We start from the raw sequence: 21,200 nt of genomic DNA, 5'->3' as shown, positions 1-21,200 counted from the left end.
CATGCCAGCCGATCGACCGGGCCAGCCGATCGGCTAGCACATGGTTCCACATCTTTCAATTTTTATGAAGTATACTATTGACGAAGTGATGTTCGATCGAATACACTACTCGATTGGTAAACATTACTCTTCGGATCATGAGATACTATGCTTCAACACTTAATCGTTTTCACAACTCGTTCTTAGTAGGGAATGCCAGCCGATTGAACAGTCTGTTCGATCGAGTGACATTCTGTTGAGAACCACTTCTAAAGTTTCCAGCCGATCGGTTAAGACGGCCGATCGAACGGACCGTTCGATCGATCGACCTGAAAGGTAAGGACATTTTTGTGTTCTCATATACTACAACGAAAACTTCAAAAGGTCAAATCCTCAAACACAAACACACCAGAGGAAGAAACAATCCACTCGAATGGCCCAGCTGATCGAGCCTGCCGGCCGATCGAACAAGACTGTCCAATCGGATATACCAGCCGATCGAACAGACTGTTCGATCGAACCTGCCGTTCGATCGACCAGCCTATTCGATCCATTCACACTTGCCTTATTTTACACGTTACTCATTGCTGTGCTATCGAACTATTCAGGCTAACCCTACTCTCAGCGCTCCCTTCAATCCATAATCAATCACTGTGAGTATACTCGAACCCTTTTTGCTTTAGCACTTTTGGGTGTTACATACGTTACTTATCAAAATCACAATCGAACACACTATTCAAACTATTTGAACGCTAACCGATTGCATGTATTACGTGATTAAATGTATGCTTGTTGTTATGTTTACACGTGGAATGCTGTCTACCTGCCTTAGCAACGTAGTACTATAGTTTGGACTCAGCGCCCGTTCACACGGGGGTTGTTAAGGACAATTACTTGCATGATTTACGGTGGTGATCATGTATTGCGAACTGTCTCGGACAGTCAACCCGCAGTCGTTGGTATTGATAGGTCCATGTCGATAATTAACGCGCATCATTTCCCTCTGTGTACGTGCTGGTTATGCGTAAACTATTCGAACTCTATATGCTATTATCAAACTTGTATGCTCACCTTTACATTATATGTATTGACTTTATTTTAACGTATGTGACATGTGTTTAGGATGCTTACTTGCTTTCTCTGCTGTGAAATTGAGGCTAGGAAAGAGTCTAAAAACCAAGACAATTTATATTTATATGTTTAAATCTGAGTTGTCGGAACATGTTTTTGTTTGAAGGATACCTATGTCTGTAATAACTAAATTTATCTTATGGGTCACGGTATGGGACGTGATATTTAAACTATTCGGTAATAATAGTTGTTATGGAATTTCTTTGAACAATCTGTTTCGCTCAGTGCCGCGCCCTGATGATTCCGCCATCGGTTGGGGTGTGACATAAAGTGGTTTCGGGGACGAAACCCTCTTTAAGGAGGGTGGACTTGTAACACCCCAAAAATAGTTAATAGCTAAAATGCCATATAATAAAAGTATGAAAGAAAATGATAGTTTAATATTAGTCAAATAAAGAAAACTAGAGGGACTAATTCAGCAAAAGTGGGAAACTTGGCTTTTAGTAAAATAAATAAAAATCAAGAAAATCACACACACACACATACGTGCGTGGGTGTGTGCGACCAGAGGAAGAAAACATGGACTAAAACCCTAGTTCTTGATCTTGCCCATCAAATTCAACCCTTAAATCACATGATTCTGATTTGCATGTTGCTGAATTAGAGTGCCTAACACTTTCTCTTCATAAGGTATGTTGGGAATTGATGCATACTTGTGTATTGAATTCTTGATGAAGTTTATGATGCATAATTGAGTAATAATCTGCTGAAATTATGTTAAAAATAGTATAATCTACATGATTTCAAGTGAAGTTTTGATAAATATGAGTAGAACATTCGCTATGACTAGGTAATCGGTTGAATTCACAAGTAGGAACAATTGGGTTTTTGATGTATAATCGAAACTCATGAAATCTGAAGGTAAATAATGATGTTAAAACAAGTTATAATCAGAAATTAGATGTAAAACGAGGATAGTAAACATTTCACTTGTTAATTAGGGGTTTTTGTGGTTACAAAACTTCAATAACAAGAATGATATGGCTAATTGTGAAGTATACACACAAGATGTTTGATAAAACGCCTAAAAGAAGTTGATAGACACTAATTGTGGTATTTAGCTAAGTTAACAAGCTTAAGTTATGAACCGAAAGGTTCTAATGATAATTGGCTTGTGTATTTTAGGCAACACGAGTGAGGCGTCGGGAAGTCAAGCCGGTGCGGACGCTCGCTTGAAAGGAAAGCTTTAAGGTATGTGGCTAACGCTTCATTACTATTGTAAATTAGTTTGTCATTGATATTTGTTGGTAATTAAGAATGTGAAGATTTAAGTCATTGAGTGGTTTGGTTTGCTTGAATGATGGACTTCATAATGGCAAATCAAACGAGTTATTAAGGGTAGGTACAAACCGGGTAATGGGAGTACCTTTTCCGTAATCTATAAGCCCGGATGACGGGTAATAACGTATTAAACACGCAAACCGGTAATGGGAGCGTGAGTGTTAAACATAAAGAACCCAAAGATGGGTCACTCTCTTATGAAGTAATATCCCGTATTGTGTTTTGATGTTTTAAAAGTGCGAAACTGGAACAAACGGGTCAAAACAGCAAAACACGAAGAATATGCAGCAGCTACCGTAAGTTACGGTAGCTACCGTAACTTACGGTAGCGAGTAAAATGTTAGGGTAGTTTTCAACTGCCTCGCCCAGTGGCTACCGTAGCTTACGGTGGCTACCGTAAGCTACGCTAGAGCCCAGGCACTTTTGTTGAATTTTGTATACTTTAGTTAATCGAATCCGTTTTTGATCGTAGTTTCGATTATACTAACTTCTAAGGATCGTAATATACTTATGTTTGTTAATATTTCCCGCTTTTAGGTAATACGAGTACGTGGATGAAGGTCAAGTCAATGCTTCCGAACCGAACACATTCAAGATCTCTTTCCGCAACTTTTGTCTTATTTGGTTATTAGATAAACTTATGTAACAGAAGGAATACTTATGTATCCTAATATTGTTTTAAATGTTGGTTAAACTCGTAAGTACTAAGTTAAGGATAATGTAAATGTTTTGGTTTAACGTTTATTAAACTTAGTTCATTTTGTTTGGTAAAAGTTTATATTATAAGAATGAGTGTTACAGCTCGTCTATACGAATTTAGTCCATTTTTCACACTATTTCCTTTTGCATATTTAAGCACTTCACTGACTTTAACAACTTGACCCTCTTGCTCATTTAAAACCATACATATCTTGCACAATTTTTGAATGATTTATCCATCTTATCCTATCATCAAAATAAAAGATAACAAGAGAAAAAGTGTTTGTTGAACTTATTGTATTAACATACACAAACAATTGCACAAAAGAATATGATTAGTATAGTTTAGTTGGAAGGGCAATCATTACCTGTACTAGTAAGACTTTGTAAAGATGAAAAATATTCACCTGAGTTCATGCACCACATTGATATTACACCATATGGATATAAATCATATATACTTGCTTCTCGTGGATTTTTGTACGTATTCCACGGTGGTGATATGGTGCCCAAACCATAATTGGTTTTCCAGTATCGTAGCGTAGCATTACGACAACCTTAATGACATTTTATTGTAAACTTTATAGGATGTTTCTTTACATATTTTAGTTATGTTTTAACCTACTATTGCTGATTGTTGATAAAAAAATTCTAATAGTACACAGATAGTTTATGACGCCTTTATATATTGCATCAAATAAAATTTAGTTTATAAGTAGAGAAAATTGTAACTTTTGTCCTTTTATTTTTATACCAAATTTCAAACGGCGTTATTTGTTTTTAAAATTGATAAGTTTTGTAATGTTTTAAAATGACAAAAAAAACTTTAAATGTCAAGACACAAATGAGAAAAAAAGTATTTTGGATTAAAATGCCAATTAACTTTTTTAGAAAACATAAATTTGCAAGTTAAATGGTAATGAAAAATAAAAGTGAAAAAAACACCTTTCATATTTCACAACTACCTGAAACCCTAGAAAATTCAAAATTCAACGGGTCAAAACCCAAATTCTGGCCCATACATCTGGATTCTGGACCATCAACGGTAACCAACAAAACTCAAACAGTGAACCACAGCATCCGACGGTCAGGATCCGACCCAATAAACCCAAGACCCGACCCGCAAACATCCTCCATCTAAAAACCTTCGAACGTTCCCCAATTCATAGTTTTCAGCTCATACCCAGAACCGGATCTTCATTTCTTGAAACAAATCTTCAAGAATCCATCAAAATTTCAAAACCCCACATCTCACTTTCCCCAAAATCCCATCTTTTACCCTCCAAATCTTCCCAATTTCACATGAAACATTCGAATTGACAGCAAAAGAAAAATGATCGTTCGGACCTACGGTCGCCGGAGCAGCAGCAACAGCCGAAGCAGCAACAGCAACAGTTTAAATTTCGAAGAAACAGATTCTTTATCTCACGAAAGCCCTCAAGAATTAGACCCCAGTACCAACGATATATTCAATTTCGATTTTTTGAAAAACCCATCTCAAGAATCTGTAAAGAATCCCTTCTCTTTCGATTCTTTTGATTCCGACCCGTATTGTTTCGATTCGTCCGAGGAATCGAGGAAATTGCCGCCAAGATCGAAGAAACCTAAGACGGAATCGAAGGAGAAGAAGAAAGGGAAGAAAGAGAAACAGAAACAGAAAGAGAAAGAGAAAGTGGTGGTGAGTGAAACGGCGACGTTGATGGAGACACAAGAGTTTGGGGAAATGATGGAGCATGCTGATGAGGTGGATTTTGCTTTGGATGGGTTGAGAAGAGGGCAGCCGGTGCGAATTCGACGAGCGAGTTTGCTGTCTTTGTTGATGGTTTGTGGGACTTTACAGCAGCGCAGACTCTTGAGAACACATGGGTAATTGATTATTTTCATCAAGAATTGTTTTTAGTACAATTTAGATGTGGGTGTTTGATAATCTCATTTCATGAGGCTGTTTAGGTAACCAAGGCCGAATCTTGGAGCCGACAGGCTGGGGAATTTGGATATTAGTTGTAGTTTCTGTTTAGGGGGAAAGCTTTAGATAAGTGAGTGTGTTGGGGGATCTTGTTAATAGTTAGTAATACACGGTTTTGTGGTATTGCAGTTAACTGCTTAGGTTTGATTAAAGAAGGTAACTATATAGTTGTTAATAGTTAGTAATACGCAGTTTTGTCGTATTGCTTAGGTTTGATTAAAGAAGGGTTCTATGTAGTTGCATTTGTGTGTTTAAGCTTTGATGCAGACATGCAGTAGCTAAAGAGCAAACCAGATATACGTGTGTAGGGTTTTTTTTTTTTTTTTTTGCTTTGGGGGGGGGGGGGGTCATAAAGTTCTAAACACTTGTTATAAAGGGAAAAACTTGTGGTTGTAGTGTATAGTTAACAGTTGTTTATCTTATTTACAGGATGGCAAAGACGATTATTGATGCTGTATTGGCGCTTACTCTTGATGACGTTCCTAGTAACCTGGCTGCCGCAGCTTTATTTTTTGTGTTGACAAATGATGTAAGCTGCTTTCGTTTTCTATGAGTTTTATCCAGAGTAAAAGTTCGGTGTTTAGAAATACATTCTATTTATCGATTTATTACTCTTTTTTGACACGAAGGTGCTCCGATTTCTATAATTTTTTCTTGTCGCAGTTATGGAATTGACACTATAAAATAGTTTACTGAATTAAGTCTTTATTATCTAATCTTTATCTCATTTCAGGGCCATGAAGATTACATTTTGGATTCGCCTAATGCCATCCGGTTCTTGTTAAAGCTATTGAAACCAGTAACTACAAATGTTATTAAAAATAAAGTTTCAACCCTTGGTAGCAAACTTGTAGCCCTAAGCAAAGATGCTTCCATTTTTAACGATGGAAAGGGAGATGAATCGACTGCTATTGCTATTTCGCAAAAAGTCGAGGAAATTCTTGTGAGTTGCAAAGAATTAAAGCAAAGAAGTGCAAGCGATAGTGACGCAAAAAGACCCGAACTGAATCCAAAATGGGTCGCTTTACTAACGATGGAGAAAGCTTGTTTATCCACTGTTTCTCTTGAAGGTACTTGCATGATTTGGTTAGATTCTATGCATGATATGAATAAGTAGATATGGAAAAATAGGTGGGTGAGCTCGAGCTTGGGCTCGATAAATAAAGCTCGGTTTATTTTAGGCTCAACCCTTAAGCTCGGTTCATTTCGAGCTTTTTCTCGAGCCGAACTCGAGCAGCTCGCAAGTCGCTCGGCTCGTTTGCACCCCTATCTAAATCTATTAGGTTGTTTATTATATTTGTGGAATGGTCTTTTTTTCCATGACTATTATATATATATATATTTATTTTACTATTATTGCACTTTTTTTGGTTTTGGGCATGTGCTTTTTGCACCTCGGCGACATGCTAGTCCCTTGTGTTTTGCGACTTTGACTGCGTAGGTTTAGAACAGGTAAAATATTTTGTTTGAGTTGAACGGGTCAGGTAGGGTTGAGTCAACAGGTAAAATATTGCGTAGGGTTTGACCATGGTCACTTTTTGTCCAAAAAATATAGTGCTGTAAATTATGATTTACACAAATTTTAATATTTCAGTAATTATCTGGAATTTTTAATAAAATGACTCAGGATGTTTTATGCATTAATAATACACTTTGGGCAGCTTTTGACCGGTTTCCTTTTCGAGTAATTTTTTATTTGGTACATTTGACCCGCTAGAGATAAAACTAACCTGAATCACACCGTATATAAGTAATAGTTTACCGAAATGGCAAACATGTAATAAATTAAAATCTTAATTTCCGATTCTTTGCTTTTTACTTGACTAGAAGAAAATTACAAAAGCTTAGTGGACTAATAATCGATATTTTATTTGTATAATTTTAGAGACAACCGGGACCGTCAGAAAGATGGGGGGCAACTTCAAAGAAAAACTACGAGAGCACGGGGGACTCGATGCTGTTATCGAAATCATGCGGGAATGTCATGGCACTATGGAGGTATAGAATTACCAATTTGCCCTTTTAATAAAATTAATTAATTTGGGTCCGTATGGTTTCCTTCATTATCGAAGGGTATTTTATGATCTTATAATTATCTGCAGGGATGGTTAGAACAATCTACATCTCCGACCCACGAGTCCAAAAATATTGTTAACCTAGAAAGCCCGATGCTTTTATTGAAGTGTTTGAAAATCTTGGAAAATGCTACGTTTCTTAGTAATGATAACCAGGTAATGCTTACAAGTACGTCTAATATGAAAATAAGTTGTAATTTGAACTTATTATTATTATTATTTCATAATATGCAGAGCCATTTGCTTGGGGTGGAAGACGACGGCTTTGATTATCGGCGTGTTTCTCAGTCTTCGACAAAACTTATTCTTAGTGTTATTAAGATTCTTTCGGGTATCTAATCTTTTATTCGTATCTTGTTTTTTTTTTCTCTAAATTTGTGATGATGACACTAATTTGTTTTTTATTTGGTTTCCTACAGGCCTTTCTCTAGTAAAAAAATCTTCATTGAGTCCTGAAATTAGTAATGGAAACCATCTTTCCAATGGGACCGTTCTGGCTGACGACAAAGGTATTTGGCGCAAGCAACTTTAATAAGAAATTAGCGTATAAAACCTTTTTGCCCCTGACATCTTTTTTTCTAACCCTTTTGGCCCCCAACATCTTTTTTTCAACCCTTTTGGCCCCTAAAAGTAAATGGATGGGGTTAGTGTTAGGGGCCAAAAGGGTTAGAAAAAAAGACGTTGGGGGCTTAGATGTTAAAAGATTCCTTTTTGGGCTAAAAGGGTAAAAGTGATATAACCACAGGGGCCAAAATCGTAATTTACTCAAAATATTATTTGCTCAACTAATCCAAAATTTGTGTATTCCGGACTACAAATTGGCGATAATATAGTTCTCTAAATAAAGGGATTTCTATAATGTGTTCATTTAAACAGTGGCGAAGCTTGAGATTTCCGACAGGGGGTCGAAAACGTATATACCCAAAAATTTCTATAGAACCGGGGGGTCGAAAACGTATATACCCAAAGATTTCTAAACGAAAACTACATACATAACACTACTGAGAGAAAAGTTCGGGGGGTTGGGCGCCCCCCACGGCCCCTTCTAACCTTCGCCCATGCATTTAAATATCACTGTAACAAGGTAGTTTTTGTAGTCATGTTAATCACATCAATTATTTATAAAAAATGCACCATTATCTTTGCGGGCCAAATCAACCTGACCCGTACTGAAATGGCCAGTTTTGACCCGTTCATTTTCCATCTCTAGTTTACCTGCTTAGTCGTTAATTTTTATTTTATTTATCTACAGTTGACAACGATGAGATCGTATGTATCGGTTCCTCAATCGAGAATTGCAGTATGGACTGGCTTCCTTCCCAGAAGAATTCTAACGTATCCAAAAAAAACCAAAATTCGTTTCATAATCAAGCGGGTTCCTCAAAATCCGATCCGGTTTCTGGGTTCAATAGTAGTTTGCTAAAGACAAAACCAAAATCAAAACCTTCAACTTCTAAATCAAGGAGTGGTACATCGAGCGGTTCGTTAACAAAAGTAGGTAAAAAATCTGGAACTAGTCAACGCAGTAAGTTTGACTTTGAGGATAGTCAAGATCCTTTTGGCAGCGATGACCCTTTTGCATTTGATGAAGAAGAAGATGGACCGACAAAGTGGGACGTACTGTCCGGGAAGAATGGTATGTCTCAAAGTCAAAAAAGCAATTCCGCTGTTGAAGAAGTTGAAGACGAAGAGTCAAAGTTTGACTTAATGATGATGAGTCAACAAGATTCGACCAATGTGGAACCACCCCATGATTCTTCTCAAGCTTCTTGTTCTTACGTCAATGATGATGAAAAGTTCAGTCTTTTGGCCGATTGCCTTCTTGCAGCAGTGAAGGTATGTTTTCCGACAATTATTATTTGACTTTCTGAGTCAAAATGTAAGATTCGACCAATTGGTCAACCGTTTGAACTGAACAAAAAAGCCTCGTTACAGGTTTTGATGAACATAACAAACGACAATTCTGTGGGGTGTGAACAAATTGCCGCGTGTGGAGGATTGGAGACGTTATGTGGTTTGATAGTCGGTCATTATCCGTCGTTCAATTCACATTTGCCGAATTTCGGTGACGGAAAAGACAAATCAGTCCTTGAGGTTGATAACGATGAAAATAAACGCCTTAATGATCAAGAATTGGATTTTCTCGTCGCAATACTTGGATTGCTTGTTAATTTGGTCGAGAAGGATGGGCATAACAGGTCATTTATAACTTAATATACCTAATATACAAATTATTAAACAAGGTTTGCATTCTTTAATTGATTTTAATATACGTCTATATTGATTTTCTGCAGAGCACGTCTTGCAGCTACCAGTATATCGATACCAACGTCCGGTGGCTTGGATTATGAAACTACGGAAGTAATTCCTCTACTCTGTTCGATATTTTTGGCAAATCAAGGTGCCGGTGAAGCTGCGGAAGAAGAAAGACAATCGGCTTGGGTGAGTTAACTTATATAGAAACTGTTGATTTTTTGCTAAATTACCAAAATGTCCTCGAATTGAAAAGCAAATTTTTGTTTGACCCTACAATTGTCTCTGTCCAACAAGCTAAGTAATTAATGCGGTAAAAAATCGGATATCGGTCAAGGACCAATATTTGAGATATAGGTTATCGCGGTGGGATATCGGTAATTTTAATATCATGTAGAATTTATTTATATAGCAATTTAACACTAACAATGAATCGTTTAGTTGAATGACCAATATACCCTTGATGTGTTGTTTGTGCAGAGCAATGAGGATCTTGTTTTGGAGGGAGAAAAAGAGGCAGAAAAAACGATTGTCGAAGCGTACTCGGCCCTTCTTCTTGCATTTCTATCTACAGAAAGGTTGGTTGACTCTTTAGTTTCACGATATCCATTTACTTTTGTTCTCATGGGAGCGAACACATGCTCTTTGACTTTTGGCAGTAAAAGCATACGTAACGCCATTGCTGAATGTCTTCCAAACCGCAAGGTTTCTGTTCTTGTGCCCGTCTTGGAGAGATTCGTGGTATGCCATTTTTACCCTTTTAAGTTTTAACACTTATGTCAAATTCAAGACCCGAAAACATTTTTTTTTAATCTTCGACATACCCTTTTGCTAGGACTTTCACATGTCGTTGAACATGATCTCGGAGGAGACTCATTCTATGGTGCTCGAGGTAATAGAATCATGTAGGATGCACTGAAAGTGGAAAAAAAAAGTAATCGAATGATGATGTATGAACAAGCGGAATGATAGATGTTCATTGATGGACGTCTTGTACAGCTTCAACTTCCTCTTCGAAGAGGAGTAAGATAGGATCGATCATGTTATAGTCTTATTAACCACATTGACCTCCATTACTACATATTGTCATATTTTCGGTCTAATATTCATTTTATGTGAGGTTTTTCTTTTCTTTAGTAAGATGTGTATTCACCATCTCGGTGGTGTTTGTAATACGTGGCTATGTACTTGTGGTTGTATGCGTCGTCGAGTTTAAGGAGTCTTTTTAGTGTTTTGTAGCTTGTTAATCATGCTTTCTGTTGGCGACTTATGTAGCATTGTAGCGTAAGCTTTATTAATAATCACATTAGTGTTATGATAACGTATATATATCGAGTTTTTTTCTAAAAATAGTGTGCCCTCCAAAATATCGGGCCCTGGCCGGTGGTCCTCCCTGCCCACCCTCAGGGCCGGCCCTGGCTGCAAGCAATGACAGTGCTCTCGAGGCTATTATTTACTCGTTAAATCTACTATAAACATCACTAATAAGTAGAAACATATAAGATTTAAGTATCTTATAAACATATCATCACACAATATTGAAATGAAGCCTGCCCTTGTGAGTTGAACCGAACCGAACCGGTGGGATTATGATCAGCTATGCTTATGGAGGAACGCGAGAATTAGCCGGTTTAGCTTCTCTGGAAACTGTTCTTGAACAAAATGGCTCCCTTCCGCCACGTATTCTATCTCTAGATCCGACGCAAATTGTTTAACCGTTCCACTCGTTATAAAATCTTCCACTCCCGGAAACTTCAAGAAATAATCCTTTTCTCCGACGATCAGTAACATCGGATTCTTGATCACAGGATCTTCTATGCCGTATTCTTCTTCGGATGACCTGTAACAACACAATTCACAAAATGTCAAAAAAACTAACTTCAGGGTGTATTTGCGTCAACGCAACCCAACCCAATCCAAACCATGTCCCCTTCATCTTGCAAACCTTAGTCTTTCGGGTTGGTGTATATTGTGTTTTGAGTTAAATGCCATTTTAGTCCATGTGGTTTAGGCCATTTTGCCAGTTTAGTCCAAATGTTTCATTTTTCACATGTGGGTCCAAAAAAGTTTCACTATTGCCAGTTTAGTTGTCCACTGGGTTAACTAAATCCATTTTTTCTGTTAACGATAAGGGCAATTTGGTGATTTTATTTGTAATTCTGTTAACTAGAAAGACAATTCGGCCATACAAAATGACCGAATTGCCCTTCTCGTTAACAGAAAAAACGGATGAAATTAACCCAGTGGACTAAAATGGCAACTGCGAAACCTTTTTGGACCCACAGGTTAAAAATGAAACCTTTGGACTAAACTGGTAAAATGACCCAAACCACAGGGACTAAAATGGCATTTAACTCTTGTGTTTTTATCTACCTATAAGGAACTTTGAGTGGTTCAAGTAAACCGGATTTCTTGTATAGAGCTCCATAGGCGGAAAGATCATCGTGTGTGAACCACGATGGTAAAGGGGTAGACGGGCTCACTATATCCATTATTTCTTGGTTTTCGTTGGCGATTGGGATTTCGCTTCTAGAAAACAAGATGTATATGTTTCGGAGGACTGTTTTTACGTCAAATCGGCTGAAATCAGCTTCCGCTCTTCCAGGTTCCTAGCAGAAGCAAAATACCGGTCAACTGTTTCAAGCTTTGTGAACCAAATTCATATGTATGTTGTAATTTGTACCCTCCATCTGTTGATATAGAAACCTTCAGGCAGCTCTATGTGGTATGTACGAGGTTTGAAGGGCCGATGTGGGACACCAAGCGATATAACTCCTGTTACCCTCGTGGGGTATCGAAGCGCAATGAGGAAAGCTGGTCTTACGCCAAAATCTTTCGCGATTATGAAAATCTACACGCATATAAATCGAAACTGTGATCGACGTTTATTATGCCGGTGAATACTAGTCACTTCAATTATGAATCGGGTGATGCTACATACACCCCCCCCCCCCCCCCCCAAGTGGTACATCAGGCTTGCTGTCACATCATACAAACCATAGATGTCACACAGACCATACGACTTGTCAGTGGTTACATTAGACTGGTTGGGTCGTGGGTCAAAACGGGTTCGGATCAAAACAGGTCAGTTAACAAAAAGGTTGTTTTGGTTTGGGTCGAAATGGGTTCGGGTCAAAACAGGTTCGAGTTGAAACGGATCTGGGTCAGAAGGGGTTTCGAGTCGGGTTGGGTTGGGTGGGTCGTGGGTCAATTAAAAAAGGGTTGTTTTGATTCGGGTTGGAAAGGGTTCGGGTCAAAACGGGTCTAGGTCAGAACGGGTTTCGGGTCGGGTCGGTCGGGTCGGGTCAGTTTAATACACTACCCGAACCGAGAAACCTGAAAACCGAACGGATGATCACCCTTAAATCAGACACAAACAATTCAAAACCGAAACCAGATACCAACACAAAATCTGCTACAAAGTAACAGGTGTCAACAAATAAAAGTAACATTATTTGATGTACCTTATTAATGTCGAGTGAATCAACGATTGCGAGAACGTCGTCAACAAGAACGGAAAATCCAATGTCTTCCGTCGCCGGAGAAGGATCTGAGAGTCCGTAGCCTCGAAAATCGGGAGCAATAGCTCTGTAACCGGCATTGGCGACGGCGATCATCTGGTGGCGCCAGCTGTACCATATCTCCGGGAAACCGTGGAGAAAAACAACCGCCGGAGATGATATGTTTCCGATCTCGGCTACGTGAAGCTTCAGTCCGTTGACTTCAATGAACTTATGCACTATCTGATCCATTGAAGTTGAAAAATTTTACTTAGATAGATTGATGATAGGACTGAACAATCATAACGCAAATTAACATATATTAAATTTCGAACAATCATAAACATTATTTAAAGATCCAACTAACACACTTTACATATAAGGGTAGAGGGTATAGAGTGCGGGGAGTTGTGCGGGTAGTATAAGTCACCGATCGGTGACTATACCGACTGTTTGAGGGTGTTCGGTGAGTTGGAGAGAGGGTGGAGAATTCGGTGAGTGTTTACCGAAAATGGGGGAGAGAGAGTGATTGAGAAAATGGTGGGTCCCAACCCCTTTTAACCAATCATAATTTTTTATTTTTTAACCTACTCAAACACCTTAGGGGCTGTTTGGTAGAGGGAATTGAGGGGTGAGAAATGGAATTAGAAAGAATTCTCTTGTTTGTTTGTGAAAGAAAGAGGTGAGAAATGGAAATAAACCATTTCCTTTTCTCTCATTTTGTTTCTCTAAAAAAAGCAGAGAATTGGATTTCTAGGGTTTCATTTCTCAGCCTCACTCTCTCATCACGTTCCATTTCATCACAGCCCTCCTTCTCGTTCCACCACCACCGCCCTCTCCCTCCCTCTCGGCCACCACCACCGCCCTCCCTTCTCTGCTCCGACGATTTTTGGGAGAATTTCAAGCATTTTCCCCAAACTGCTCGATCTTTGCTCGGAACCCTAATCGCCCCATCGTTCGTTTTTTGGGAGAATTTCAAGCATTTTCAGGTACGTCCTTCGATTCCTTTTATCAACTGCTGTAAATTTCATGTTTTTTTTATCTCTGCTCAACACAAAGTATGCTCGCTGCTACTCTGTTCTTGATTATTGATTTGATTCTTTGTTCAATCTACTGCTATTTGATTTTTTGATTCTGTGATTTGATCGAAGATTTGATTATTGGAGTTATTTGCTTTTCTTGAATTTTCTTATTTATATTTTTATGTGTAGATGGCAAGATCACCTTCCAGACAAAGAATAGTTGCCATAGGTGCATTTTATGTCAGTTATGTTACGATTCGTTGGTGGATGTTGTGTACTTATCATTTGCGTCGGTCGATTGAGTCAATGAGTTTACGTACAAAATATTTAATGAGTTACCATAATAGGCGTGAAAACCTGGTGAGGATGGTTTATCAAAGTGATGTTACGAGTGTTGTTAACATAAGGGTGTCCGGGGCGTACTCGGTAACCCCCTTCGGTGAGCGCCTTCCCCGATCGGGAACACCGCCGCCAACGTTGCGGGGACCCGAATCGGTGAGGGAGAACGGTGGTGGTTCAACGAGAGCGGTGAGGGAGAAAGGTGGTGGGCCCCATATTTCCAGCCAATCAAACCATTTTCTTTGGTTTTTTTTTTTTTTGAATAAAAAAATAAGGGGAGTTAAGAGGGGAGTGGCGCCATCAAATGGGGGTGTTAGGGGAGTTTAAGAGGGGAGTTGACGTGGCACACGGGGATTGGTTTGGCGTACGAGAGTGCACTCACCTATTAGGTGTGCACCCCCTTCACCCTAAGAATGAATATACATGCATTTACAACACTTTGTGATATGCTAGAAACTAGAGGGGGACTAAAGGATAGTAAAAACATGCTAGTGGATGAGCAAGTTGCTATGGTTTTACATACCCTTGCTCATAATGCAAAGAATAGGATACTAGTCAACAGATTTAATCGGTCCGGGGAAACTGTAAGTCGGTATTTCAAGTTAGTCTTAAATGCTATATGTCGATTACACAAAGAACTCTACAAGTCACCCGTGCCAGTGCCAGATAATGAAACTGATGAAAGATGGAAATGGTTTAAGGTTAGTCAACCACATTTTTTATTAAAGATATTTTTTGCTAACATAAATTAGTAAGTAATGTTTTCTTTTAACTCAGGGTTGCTTAGGAGCATTAGATGGAACATACATTAAAGTTAAAGTCCCTGCTATTGATAGAAAACCTTATCGGACAAGAAAAGGGCAGATTTGTACTAACGTACTCGGAGTATGTACGAGAGACCTTTTATTTACGTATGTCTTAGCGGGATGGGAGGGTTCTGCAGCTGATAGTAGAGTTTTGCGTGATGCAATCAGTAGACCCAATGGTCTTAAAATAACTCCAGGTAAGCGATAGACAATTTTCAAAGAATATACATAGATTTAAGTATGATAATTAACATAGAGTTTATGGTTAATTGTAGGAACATACTACCTTTGTGATGCCGGTTATACAAATGGTGAAGGATTTTTAACTCCATATCGAGGTCAACGTTATCATCTTAACGATTGGTCTCGTCCTCCTACGAATGCTAAGTTCTTTAATATGAGACATTCATCGGCCAGGAATGTTATAGAAAGATGTTTCGGAATGATTAAAGATAGATGGGCTATTTTGCGTGATAACTCATATCATCCCATAGAGTCCATGCCACGTATCATCATTGCTTGTTGTTTATTGCACAATTTCATACGAACAACAATGAGTGAAGACCCTCTTGATAACGAAATCCCAGTAAATCACACACAACCTGCAAATGACCATGACAATGTTATTTCTATGATCGAGCCCTCACAAGAATGGACCGATCGTAGAGACCTTCTTGCTAATTAAATGTTTAATAATTGGAATGCCATGCGTGCGCAGCGTGCCAACAATGTTTCTTAATTATGTTTGACAATTATGTATTTTTTTATTTGTAGAACCAAGGATGTTTCTTAATAATGTTTATTTATGCACTTTATTTGTTTCTTATTAATGTTTCTTGTTATATTTGTATTTGTAGTTACATGACTTATGATTTTTAATTGTATAATTATGCATTTGTACGTAGACATGGCAGATTCAAATATAGTGAGAGGAGTTACTAGGAGCAAGCATACCTGGACAAATGATGAAGATGCAAAGCTAATTGATGCATTAATGGAGATACATGCATCCGGAAAGTATGCTGGTGCTGACAATGGATTCAAACCAGGTTATTTAAATGGTGTTCAACAATTGCTAGATGTAAGTCTTCCTAACTCTGGCCTCAAAGCAGAACCACATATAAAGTCTAGGATGAAGACATGGAAGACACACTTTAGCATTGTATATGATATGGTGCATACAAGTGGGTTTGGTTGGGATGAACAAAAATGTTGTATTATTGCCGATGATAGTGTTTGGAATGAATACGTGAAGGTATATTCTAAAAAATATATTTTTTAGATTTTAAAATTTTAGTCTAATTTATTTGTAATTGTCTTGTAGTCTCACAAAGGTGCTGTGAATTTTCGTGACAAGGCATTTCCTTTCTATGACAAATTGTGTACCATATTCGGTAAGGATATAGCTACTGGTAGTAAAGCAGTTGACCTTGGAGAAGAAGATGTTGTTCAAGAGACGCAAAAAAGCTCACCTGTTGATATTGAAGACTTTGATTTTTTTGATGAAGCCGTTCCAAATGTTGATAGATCTGAAGGACAAACAGGAAGTGTAACAAGCAAGCGCAAAAGAGGTAGAAGAATGGATGCAGATGAGATATATCGAGAGTCTTGCAAAGATATCAAGGAAGTTTTGCTTCGATTTGGGGAGATGGTGGGTGAACAACTTAGCAAAGAAGGTATGGAGGCTCGTGAAATCTATGAAAAGGTTAGTGATGAGTTGAAAGGTTTACCAGGTATCACTACGAAAAAACGGCTCAAAGCAGCTCATTTGATTGGTAAAGATGTGGATCTAGGACGTTCTTTTCTTGCGTTGACAATAGAAGAGAAAATTGAGATGGTCGAGTTGTATACCGATGGTTCAATGGGATAGTTGTGTATGGTTGAAGTAATTTTTTTTGTTTCACCGTGGTTGTTGAAGTACCTTTTTTGGTTTCAGCATGGTTGAAGTACTTTTACTAGTAACTATGGTTGATGTTTTTTTGCTTAAAAACTATGTTTTGTATGTGAATTGGTTTTATCAATGCATATTTTGGTTGGAATTTATGCATCTTTGTATATGTTTTTTATTTTTTAATAAATATTTGTTATGAAAAAAAGACTTGTGCTAATGATAAAGTTGATATAATTCTCTGTTTATTTCCTATGTACCAAACAAGAGAAATGATTCTCAGCTATATTTCTCTACTGTCATCTCTGTACTACCAAACAGAACAGTCAATTCTCATTCTCCAGACCAATTCCCTTTCTCTGCAATTCCATTTCTCTATTCCATTTCTCTACAATTCCATTCTCTGTACCAAACAGCCCCTTAGGGTGATTGACCATATCCAATCACAATTTTTTATTTTTTAACCTACTCAGAGCATTCACATCCAAATAATCAAATTGTGTGTGTGGTGTTTTTAAAATATAAAAAGTATAAAAAGTGGTTGTGAGTGGAGGAGAGAGAAAATGTTACTGTTCATCTGTATATTTGGGGGAACACTGTTCACCCCCTATAATTTTTTAATATATTTTGAAAGTGTTTGTGAGTGAAGGAGAGAGAAAAGGTAATGATAAAGATATAAAAAATATTATTTAATTGAAAATGAGAGAGAAAATGTAGTGTTTTTTAGTGTAATTTAGGGTGAAAATATGGTGGAATGGATGTGAATGCTCTCAAACACCCTAAGATGATTGACCATACCCCTTGATTGAGTGCAAAATGAGGAGTGAAATGAGGAGTTGACATGTCATAATATTATTGGGTAGAATTTCACTCAAACACCCTAGGGTGATTGACTATACCCTCCACCCTAATATATTAATATAAGACATTTGGTTGACTTAATAAAACAACCAATATATCTATACTATATAATAAAAGAAACCATTTAAGGGCCACTTGTCATCATATTAGGCCATATCTTATAGATAATTGTTGTTTTATTTTAATCTCTTCTAAATAATTATAGATAACCCTCATAATAAATATTATTTAATTTAATATCTAATGGATAATTATTATTTAGTTTAATCTTTTCTAATTATGGATAACTCTTCTACAAAATATTATTAATTTAAGATATTTCTAAATAACCAAATTATTTATCACCAAAACCAAACTTTGTATTAATATATTATTTATTTTTATTTTTATTATTAAAAAATTATTATATCGATTTTATTACAGTTTTTTTAACAAATTGTATATAACTTTCAATATTACTTTATATATAAAATTAGATTTATTACGAATTTTTTAAATATAATTTATATTTTATCACTCAAATGACTACTTATTTACTTCTTGAATAACATGTTTGACAATTGTATCTTCTTTTTAATAATCATCTCCGCAATTACCATATCTATCGCGTACCAAGTATATCCATTAGTTTTTCTAAATATAAGAATAGAGTAAACTTCCGTTTTGCTCCCTGTGGTTTGGTCACTTTAACGGTTTTGCTCCAAACCTTTAAAAATAGCCATTTTACTCCTTGATGTTTCGGTTTTTTTGCCAGTTTGCTCCCCGCCTCTAACTCCATTCCAATTGTTTGTTTTTCCATTTTGCTCCCCGCAGGGAGCAAACTAGCAACAAAACCAAAACATCAGGGAGTAAAATGGCTATTTTTAAAGGTTTGGGGCAAAACCGTTAAAGTGACCAAACCATAGGGAGCAAAACGGAAGTTTACTCTTTTCTTCTTTATTTGTTATATAAATCATATTTATTCAAGTCGTGTAATACACGAGTATTTTTAAAGATATAACTTTTTTATTATTTGGTAAATAATATTACATTTATTCAAGCTGTGTAATACACATGGTTTTAAAAATATAACTTTTTATTATTTGTTATATAAAATTACATTTATTCAACCCGTACAATATGGTTGTTATAGATATAACTTTTTATTACTTAATATTTAAAAATGATATTTATTCAACCCGTGCACTAAAGGGGGTTTTTAAAAATATATTGTTTTATTATTTAGTATATAAAATTCATTTATTCAATACACGGGGTTATAACCTAGTTACTCTATATAACATTTACCGTCGGGCCTTATGAACAGTACCACAATTAGCCAAAGTTTGGATATTATTTACGGTATTGCCACTATTCTTTTTCTGTTCCAATAGAGAGCAGGTACCAGAGAATTGTTTACGGAGATAATCGAAGCCACGGAGAAAGCGTGACGGAAGGGGATCCGGCCATGGCCACGGCCGGCCACCCTGTTCCAGTGACCATCTCTATCTTCTTCCCCTGTTCCAACGATGATGGGTGTGTTAGATACCAGAGGTTTAATAGTGATGATGGACTCAAACTGAAGCAGACCATGATGGTGGCGATGTTACCGGTAGCGCCTAGGGTTCCAGTAGAACTCCGGCGAGGCAGATCTGTCCTGCATGTCCCGTTTTGGTTTAGATCGGCAAACACCGAGGTACCGACAGTGTGGTAAGTTCTGACCCTATTGCTTCGTTTACGACTGTGTGTGTGACGCTGTATATATTGATTAAATGTCTCAAACAACTTTTTTTATATGAACAAAAACTATTCACATGTGAATGGGAACCGATTGTGAACTAATGTGAACCGATTGTGAACTAATTTTAATTAGATGTGTAAACTAATTTTCAAATCAGTATGATTAAATTGAGACATGTGAATTGATATTGAGTTTCTTTAACCAAATGGAAGTATAGAAAAGAACCCGTTGTTGAACTTAGTGGTTGTTAATATGTGATCAAAATTTGACCAGGTGAAAAAAAAAGAATTCAACAAACTAATATCAAGTGGATGTCTAAACAAACAAGGAGATTCGGGCGAAGGGGAGATCTGAAGGTATTCAGGCAGTTGTGGAGGCCAACCAGCGTTGCTGAAATTGGCACCATTCGTCAACCACAAACTCTCTACCTCGGTGGTCAATCTTCGGCGGTAATTTTAACGAATTCTACTACTGTTGGCCAGCTTGGCCTGCGGCGTTTGTTTTTTTTGTTTGTTTCTTGGCAGAAAAAAAGGCTCTTTGCTCAGCCAATTTAATACAACCAAGTCAAGGCTAGATCGGAAAAGCTCATCTAATCTTTTTGTGCAGCTCATTTTTTATTGTGCTATAGGCGTCGACAACGATGAAGATACAAAGGGCATACGAGTTCTATGATGAAGACCGTGTTCGGATGCGCCTGTACGACCAATTGGCAACAAGACTTCCATATTCGTGATTGAGTTTAATTATATAAGTTTTCATGTATGATAAGGGAGTTCTTAAATTGTATTTTTCCCACTAATTATGATTTAGGACTTACTGTTAGTACTCATTAGGTTGGATTACACAAATATTATTATATATATAATTCTGAAAGTTGTATTTGACTTGCAGCTTTATAAGTTGAGAAACTTCATGGTATCATACTTATGATACATGCATGTTCTATGGAATGATCATTTCTTCATGCTTATTTATAGTTATGGTTGATCTTATAATTAATCAACTAGGTGCTAAAAGTGCCATGTTGTATTGCAGGTTATCCGGTTAAGACTCAAGTTAGGTAAAAGTCAAGGGACAAAGGACCAAACCTGGGAGTAGCATTGATATCGGTGATTATTGGTATAGTAATGACCAGTTTTCAAAATTCGTTTGCTCTTAGTGACTTTTCATTGCAAGTCTTATCTTATGTTGTTTTAGGAACTTTTGACACTTACCCGCCGCAAAGCGCGGGATTCTTTACTAGTTATGTTATGTTTTGCACCCAACTCATAAAAATCTTTACATTGAATTTATTTCTTTAGATAGCAATAATGGTTTATAAAAACAAAAAGACTATAAAATACACGAATGGACCAAGTGTGATGTAAATCATGGTATCAAACGGATGGACAATATAATATTGGGTATTGCTAAGTGTACTGTCATTTTTTTTTAATTTTACTGGTTGCACTTCTCCTCTAAAGTTTATAAATAAATACAATCAACCATTGTATCATATTTAACATCAAGATAAAAAAGAAGCAAGTGAATGAGTGATAAAATGATTTAAAGCATCTACAAACACCCCACTTGTATTGGTCACTACATTTGTAATGAGATACATTGATAATCGTGAGACATATTTGATGATAAATCTGTAAAAAACGTGTATATCCGGACACGTTAGCCGGGCCTGCAACC

At 37.1% G+C, this 21,200-nt stretch overlaps 4 protein-coding genes across 4 annotated transcripts; 3 read left to right on the top strand and 1 right to left on the bottom strand.

Annotated features, from left to right (window-relative positions):
* Window positions 1-4,163: 4,163 nt before the first annotated feature.
* On the top strand, window positions 4,164-10,652 carry LOC110937881 (wings apart-like protein 1). The gene is made up of 13 exons (XM_022180341.2): window positions 4,164-4,956; window positions 5,486-5,585; window positions 5,790-6,126; window positions 6,942-7,054; window positions 7,159-7,287; window positions 7,366-7,462; window positions 7,551-7,640; window positions 8,384-8,967; window positions 9,067-9,329; window positions 9,426-9,573; window positions 9,865-9,962; window positions 10,044-10,125; window positions 10,220-10,652. The coding sequence occupies exons 1-13, from the start codon at window positions 4,424-4,426 to the stop codon at window positions 10,301-10,303; spliced, it is 2,658 nt and encodes an 885-aa protein (XP_022036033.1). The 5' UTR covers window positions 4,164-4,423; the 3' UTR covers window positions 10,304-10,652.
* Window positions 10,653-10,831: 179 nt separating this feature from the next.
* LOC110937882 (AB hydrolase superfamily protein YfhM) lies at window positions 10,832-13,272 on the bottom strand. Its single transcript, XM_022180342.2, has 4 exons — window positions 12,849-13,272; window positions 12,068-12,235; window positions 11,758-11,993; window positions 10,832-11,224 (listed from the first exon to the last, which is right to left on the bottom strand). Exons 1-4 carry the CDS (start codon window positions 13,134-13,136, stop codon window positions 10,978-10,980), a joined length of 939 nt encoding a protein of 312 aa, XP_022036034.1. The 5' UTR covers window positions 13,137-13,272; the 3' UTR covers window positions 10,832-10,977.
* A 283-nt stretch (window positions 13,273-13,555) lies between these two features.
* On the top strand, window positions 13,556-17,086 carry LOC110935263 (uncharacterized protein At2g29880-like). The gene is made up of 3 exons (XM_022177729.2): window positions 13,556-13,873; window positions 15,957-16,306; window positions 16,376-17,086. The coding sequence occupies exons 2-3, from the start codon at window positions 15,959-15,961 to the stop codon at window positions 16,919-16,921; spliced, it is 894 nt and encodes a 297-aa protein (XP_022033421.2). The 5' UTR covers window positions 13,556-13,873; window positions 15,957-15,958; the 3' UTR covers window positions 16,922-17,086.
* LOC110934166 (protein ALP1-like) lies at window positions 14,559-15,946 on the top strand. The gene is made up of 3 exons (XM_022177354.2): window positions 14,559-14,946; window positions 15,023-15,248; window positions 15,327-15,946. The coding sequence occupies exons 1-3, from the start codon at window positions 14,659-14,661 to the stop codon at window positions 15,734-15,736; spliced, it is 924 nt and encodes a 307-aa protein (XP_022033046.1). The 5' UTR covers window positions 14,559-14,658; the 3' UTR covers window positions 15,737-15,946.
* Window positions 17,087-21,200: the final 4,114 nt, after the last annotated feature.

Source organism: Helianthus annuus, chromosome 4 (assembly GCF_002127325.2).
Source record: "Helianthus annuus cultivar XRQ/B chromosome 4, HanXRQr2.0-SUNRISE, whole genome shotgun sequence".
Lineage (NCBI taxonomy): Eukaryota > Viridiplantae > Streptophyta > Magnoliopsida > Asterales > Asteraceae > Helianthus > Helianthus annuus.
The sequence above is the reverse complement of the archived record's forward strand: the minus strand, read 5'-3'. Positions and strand labels throughout refer to the sequence as shown.

Bases quoted from the DNA above. Each gene is read 5' to 3' on its own strand.
- LOC110937882 (XM_022180342.2), bottom strand. From the start codon at position 13,136: ATGGATCAGATAGTGCATAAGTTCATTGAAGTCAACGGACTGAAGCTT. The intron at 12,236-12,848 runs GTACATCAAATA...ATATGCGTGTAG, and splicing joins ATTCACTCGACATTAATAAG to ATTTTCATAATCGCGAAAGA. The intron at 11,994-12,067 runs GTACAAATTACA...TGCTTCTGCTAG, and splicing joins TCTATATCAACAGATGGAGG to GAACCTGGAAGAGCGGAAGC.
- LOC110935263 (XM_022177729.2), top strand. From the start codon at position 15,959: ATGGCAGATTCAAATATAGTGAGAGGAGTTACTAGGAGCAAGCATACC. The intron at 16,307-16,375 runs GTATATTCTAAA...ATTGTCTTGTAG, and splicing joins TTTGGAATGAATACGTGAAG to TCTCACAAAGGTGCTGTGAA.
- LOC110937881 (XM_022180341.2), top strand. From the start codon at position 4,424: ATGATCGTTCGGACCTACGGTCGCCGGAGCAGCAGCAACAGCCGAAGC. The intron at 5,586-5,789 runs GTAAGCTGCTTT...ATCTCATTTCAG, and splicing joins TTTTTGTGTTGACAAATGAT to GGCCATGAAGATTACATTTT. The intron at 6,127-6,941 runs GTACTTGCATGA...GTATAATTTTAG, and splicing joins ATCCACTGTTTCTCTTGAAG to AGACAACCGGGACCGTCAGA.
- LOC110934166 (XM_022177354.2), top strand. From the start codon at position 14,659: ATGAATATACATGCATTTACAACACTTTGTGATATGCTAGAAACTAGA. The intron at 14,947-15,022 runs GTTAGTCAACCA...CTTTTAACTCAG, and splicing joins AAAGATGGAAATGGTTTAAG to GGTTGCTTAGGAGCATTAGA. The intron at 15,249-15,326 runs GTAAGCGATAGA...GGTTAATTGTAG, and splicing joins TGGTCTTAAAATAACTCCAG to GAACATACTACCTTTGTGAT.